Source organism: Dermacentor variabilis, chromosome 2 (genome assembly GCF_050947875.1).
Source record: "Dermacentor variabilis isolate Ectoservices chromosome 2, ASM5094787v1, whole genome shotgun sequence".
In the NCBI taxonomy this organism is placed as follows: Eukaryota; Metazoa; Arthropoda; class Arachnida; order Ixodida; family Ixodidae; genus Dermacentor; species Dermacentor variabilis.
In genome coordinates, this window is record NC_134569.1 from 72616777 (window position 1) to 72623002 (window position 6226).

Genomic DNA, 6226 nt, shown 5'->3' on the forward strand with positions numbered 1-6226 from the left:
TCAGGTTTTAAGGAAGTACAAAAAAATAATATAATTACTTTACTACATTTTGAATTGTGTTTTGGCAATGCGCACTAAATAGAAAAATCGCTTTTTCATTAACTTGCACTTTCACGTCCCTATTCCCGGATAATTAGAGTACTCGACAAAGTCAAAGCAAAAATTTGGAGGAGTTTCGCTCTGCGAAGCAGTAATAGCGAAGTCTAGCGCAACTTCGAAGACCCCTAGCTTATAATTTTTCTCTTGGCCTTTTTGTTGTCGTTGTTGTTGTTACCCGCCGAGGTAGGCTAGTGGTTATCGTGTTCGGGTGGTAAACTCGAGGCCAAGGGTTCGTTTCCAGCCGCCGCGGCCGAATTTAAATGGGGCGAAATGCAAAAACCATCGTGTATTTATATATATGCGCGTAAAGAGCCCCAGGTGGTCAAAATTAATTCGGAATCCCCCAACCACGGTGTGCCTCAATCAAATAGAGGTGTCGACACGTAAAGCCTCATAACATTTTTGTTGTTCTTTTGTTTGATCCTGAAAGCTGCTATAGAAACGGTGCTGATGATGATGCGGCCTTAAATCATTATGGAGAGTACAATGGCAGATTTCCATTCTATTTATTTGATTCAAGGGACCACGCCATGCACCTCACCTAGCCTCGGGCATTCTTGTGATCACCGGTTTTGATTAGATCCGGACCGCACACGAAGCTTCAGAACAAACAAATGTTTACTCTTTCCCCTTTTAGCTTTCGGTATTCTTCGTGGTTTCTTTGTTGTTCCTTTTTTTCTGAAACTAATGTTTCGCTTGCCTCAATGGGAGATATATTAATTACTTTTGTTACGAAAACGGGTGCCTGCGTATAAGATTTGTTAGACACGTGGCATTACCGAGTGTTTTGCCACATGACCTAGAAGGGTGTAATACTATAAGAACTAGTTTCCTAAGCTGTGTGGTATATTGGTCAATAACTTAATATCTCGACTAGCAGGACTCGGATCGGAATATCGTGGACGTGTACACATCTTTTTCACTTGTTCGATTTATATATGGCCTTATGAGGATCCTTGTCGCATCGACGTAAACTGTATAACTTGTTTTCTATAGATATGCCTCTAAAACAGCGGGGCTCTGTTTCAAAACCCACAATGAAAATGCTTCGGACGATGCCCGTACTTTTGCGTCGCGGTTCCTCCGGTAACAGACGTAGGTACTAGATATTCTGCTGACGCAATCTGTTGAATGCTTGGTCTCAGAATGTCCGCTTTCGAATACGGATAGCGCACCTTGTTTATTTATTATACACTGAAAGAAACGCTTATCGTTGCCGTTGTTCAGTTCCTATGTGTTTAGCATTGCCTCAACACATAGGAAATGTTTGCTCGAAGCTGACTCCTCTGCATATATAGCCCTATTGTGGAGAAGCCAGATAGTGCAAGCTCTTTCAAAAGAGACGGCGTTGGCCACGCAAATCGCGGACGCCGTAGTAGACGCCCTTGGCGGACGCCATAGGGACGCGTTGCCGGCGCTCATTTGTCTTGTCTGCGGTTTGGCACTGCATTACTGGCCTTCCCCCAGCTCCATTTGTCTCTGATGTTTGCGATACCAGAGCCATGCGTAATTTTTGTTTTTTCCGTCGGTAACATTTTCTTTTTCAACACTCCGCCGCTTTTCTTACATACGAAATACGGGACCTTGCCTATTCCACTTGCACACGTTAACCCTTTAACTCAAGTTGTTCTGCAAGAAAAGTGCTCCAAATTGTTTAAAAATTTATTCATTCCAGCAAATTCATTGCAGTAACTGCACATCAGAACCGGATTCGAAAAAAATGTAATAAATGTGCGGTTAATCTCTTATATTACAATATTACCATGAAATACTAAAGAAAATTGTCGACCGCGAAATACGAAAAATTGCTATAGGATACCAGCTACCGAAAAAAACGTCCTCTTCAATCAATCATTTTGTTTGTGCTGCCGCCTTTATGTTATCGCTCTTAGCCCTACACTTATTCCTTTTTGAAACTGCGTCATACGGAAATTTTCACGCAGTTTCAAAAGGGGCTTCTGTGTGAGTGGCGAAATGTAAGTTTTGAAAAACGTAGTTCATTTCTTTTTCACGACACATTACTCCTTTTGTTTTGTGATGTACTTATGTTCTTTTTTCTGAATGTATCTCTCAAAAGGCGTGCATGGTTGCAGGATAGGCCTCCTTGCAAATCCAACGAGCATGCTCACGACGCCCATGGCCATCAACCTTATGAGCACCGCGATGCTGCGAGCGCTGACAGGCAAGCCGTCGGAGCGAATTGACGCCACCCTCACGCACCTGAAAGTTCGGTCTTCATCGGCAGTTGGGGACCTGCGAGCCTACCGTTATGAGGTGTCCAACTACTGGAGTTCTGTCTCCATCCTCGTCTACACGCTGGGCCTCGACGTTCTCGCGGCGTTTCCGGCCGACGAGCGGCTGGGTGGCGCCCGTAACGTGCAGCTCATGACTAGCATGTCGGTGTCGGGCGCCTTTTTCATCTTCGCGCACCTCGTCTTCGACATGTTGTACTGCGTCGTATATGTGGCATGATTTGGTGCCGTCCACTTCAGCATCTCCAACTGCTCAGTCGCCACGGCCGGTGAGTACTTTGTCGATAGCGCATAGTCCTGCTCTCTTTGAGATGATCAAGTTGCCGTCCAGCGGCCACGTCATAGAAAAATAAGTTAGTGCTTCGCATTTCGTGTTTGTCCTTTGATCGTTTCGGGGCGGGAGTGGGGAGAAGGGGGGATGGACACAAGAAGCAGTCGGACCTTCGAGGCCAAGTTAGTGAGCGCGAGCAGAGAACATGCAAGTTGCAATTTTTTTTCTACTGTACAGATGTTCTCGGCAGAAATTACCCGAGTGTAAGTTTTGCAGAATGGGTTATCCACATACTTGTACCATATCAAAAAATACCATATCACATATATCCAATGATCTCATGAGAGATAACTTATATAATGATAGGAATTTACTGGATAGTTGTCGCATGTATCAGGTCACCTTTTTATAATGCATTTCAATCGCAAATGTACAGTCTACCAATTCTTTAACAATACCATGCGAGCGTCGACTGGCCGGCCGGTCAGCGCCTTTGAACAGCGCGAAACGACAGGATCAGCAAGAGCAGTGTATGCACACCAAGTTCACTGGAAGCGCAAGTTTCGTCGGCCAGGCTCTTTCCACCAGCAAGACACAGCCACTGGCACGATTACCTCGGTGCAAGCTCCCCGACTTATCGGAGATAACGGCTTCCAGTGAAGTAGGTGCGCATAGGCTACTCATGCTGATCTCGTCGCTTCGCGCGGTTAGGAGGCGCTGACTCGTCAGCCAGTCGCCGCTCGCGCAGTAATGTTAAAGGATCGCTCGACTGCACGTAAATTAATGTACAGGGGAGAAAAAGAAAGAATGATTTCGCAATGCTATGAACGACGGTGACATAGGCCATGAAAGAAGCATGAAAAATAAAATTTGTAGTTCCGCCCGAAAGGCGAAGCACCACTCGCGATTGCAAATTAGTAGATGGCTGTACAAATTACGGATAGTAGTTTCATCGACCGTATCAGCTTGTAAACATTCTCTTACTAACTAAATTAACAATGATAGAATGTGTAAGCGTGACTCAACGAGGACGTAGAACGAAACAGACACACAGACACAGCGCTGTCCTTGCGTGTCTGCTTCTTTCTACATTCTTGTTCTGTCGCGCTTACACATTCTATCATGGATTTAAACCAACTGGCCCGTCAACGTGTTTTAACTGAATTAACCAGCACGGTGTCACGTGCGCAGAGGTAAACATGAGCACATCTCGGTCGATGACAGCGGAAACTGCCTGTGAGAATGCTGGAGTTAGGAATCGCGGGAAAAGCAAGCGAGTTGACCTTTATTCATGTGTCGTTTCTGCTCGAACGAAACCTCGAAAGCACAGCGCATACAAATCTACCGGCACTACGCGCACTCTGCAAACATTGCCGATCGCTTTGAAGAAGAGGCTCGCGCGGGCGCGCACTTTAGCCACGTCGCAGATTGATTTCAAGACACGAGTGCTGGCAACGCGTCCCTACAGCGTCCGCCAAAGCGTCTACTGTGGCGTCCGTCATTCGCGTGGCCAGCGCCGTAGTTGAAAACGCGGTTGTCCCCACTTTGTACGGAGCGGCGAGGAGGCCATCGAGGCATCGTAGCAGCCGCCGGAGAAGAACGCCCCCCCTCCCTCGCCTCAGCCCCGTGCCTCACGCGCCACAAAAGAGGGCATGCATCTGGGCCGTGTTCCTCGCTCGCGCACGCGAGATTGAACCGCGTTCGCCGGCTCACCTTCACACATTTTCGCTCATACGGAACCTCACGGCGACGGCAGAAATGCGCCTGGAGTGTCCATATAATTGCTGTAGCAGTAAAATTCCGTCTCCATTTCATTCTGTGAAAGTGGATGCACAGCAAAACTGTTGCCGACGTTACAAACCACCACCACAAGTGACGTACCCCACGCCCGCGCGCACGTGTCTGGAAGTCTTCTAAGCCTTCCGTTAAACTCAAGTGCATTGTTGAACTAAAAGAGTGTTTGAAAGTAAAACGCAACAGAAAAAGTTGTGCGTGGCTCTGCTATCGCAAACACCAAAGAGCAGTGGACCTAGGGGAAAGCCAGTAAAGTAGTGCCAAACCGCACATGAGACACATGAGCGCCGGCAACGCGTCCCTACGGTGTCCGCCGAAGGCGTCTACTGCGGCGTCCGCGATTAGCGTGGCAACGCCGTAGTAGACGCCGCGGTTGTCTCCACTCTGTACGGAGCTGCGTGCGAGGAGGATATCGAGGCACCTTAACAGCCGCCGGAGAAGAACGCTCCTCCACCCTCGACTGCCTCCTCTGCCTCGCGCGCGCCATAGGAGAGGCACGCATCCGGGCCGCGTTGCTCGTTCGCGTGTGCGCCGCTCCTTTTCCTCCGCATGGCTCCAGTCGCCCTCGCCGCGTCGCTAGGCTGTGCGGAGCTATTTTTATACTCTGCTTTCACTCTTTCTCAGCTCTCTCTCCCCCAGCTCGGCGAAGCTGCGGACGTAGAAAAACCCAGCGAGGTTATAACAGCTCCTCTGTAAAATGCGTTAAGTCACACACGATAGCTTCGAACTGTTATTCGAATAGGTGACGGAGTTCTTAGCACCACACAGCATACATACTAATTCTTGTAGGTCCTCAGCCTAGCGCAAGTGGCGGAGGACCTTCAAGAATGAGAATTTTCTTATGAATTTCTCAAAGTAAAATGCGTAAGTAAATTCGTAAATTACGACTAATGTACATTCTGCCGACATGATAGCATCGGATTATAATTTGAATGTACAAAAAACGCAATTCTGTTACGCGGGAAATCACACACAAAGCCCTCCAGCTGCCATTAATTTTTGTATCAGCAAAACCATGCAGGCGGACACAAGAAAGTCCGAACAACTAGAAGATAACAGCTTCACTGTAAAACTTGGGGCAACGTGCCAATGATGGTAGGTAGGTTAAGGCCATATTTCATATAAATAAGGCTTTCATTTCATTTATACACAATATAGTAGGCGTGCAGTTATTTTTGGCCATCTTTAGTGAGTGGGTAAGTTGACACGGGTCCCGAACTGGTGTGACATTTTGAAACGAGCAGTATTTGTAGGTATACTTAAACCATGTCACGGCTATGTACCGCACTGTGCCAACGAAATGTTGTCAATAATTTAAAGAAACGATATACGGTTATTTTATATTGATCGCCGTCTTTGTTCATGCTAGACATTGGTATATCTTTCCGCATTTTTAATGCAAATTATTTATGTAAGTTTAACTAGCGAGTTTTTCATTACCAAACCTAATCGCGAGAGCGTGAATGAAAATGTTAAGGGAGATGTCGAGAAATTGCCGGTAGTTTAGTTTAAAACAACTTAGGTTTCTGGTAGTCCTTTTTCAGAATGAAGGAGGAGAGCCCCCGAAAGTAAAAGAAAAGCAACAAAAGTGACGAGAAAATTCGGCAGATAACACGTAGGACACCTCAGCGGCGTTCAGTTGGGCAGTTCCCAGTATCAGATATCATTGGATAAATATATCTAGTTATTAATCAAGAAAGACCCGGAAGTGCTCGCCCCTCATAATTGTGAAAAATAATGCGAAGATATCCATAACAAAGTCATGCAGATATTCAATGCAATAAGTGAGTTTGTCAAGAATAGCACCTTC

At 46.5% G+C, this 6226-nt stretch overlaps 1 protein-coding gene across 1 annotated transcript in view; it reads left to right on the forward strand.

The window, feature by feature from the left end:
• Window positions 1–2613, forward strand: part of LOC142570881 (uncharacterized) — an 83768-nt gene extending 81155 nt beyond the window's left edge. Inside the window, exon 2 of the mRNA XM_075679187.1 lies at window positions 2193–2613. Coding sequence (XP_075535302.1) covers window positions 2221–2571 — 351 coding nt within the window. The 5' untranslated portion in view covers window positions 2193–2220 and the 3' untranslated portion in view covers window positions 2572–2613. The remainder of the gene's footprint in view (window positions 1–2192) is intronic.
• Window positions 2614–6226: the final 3613 nt, after the last annotated feature.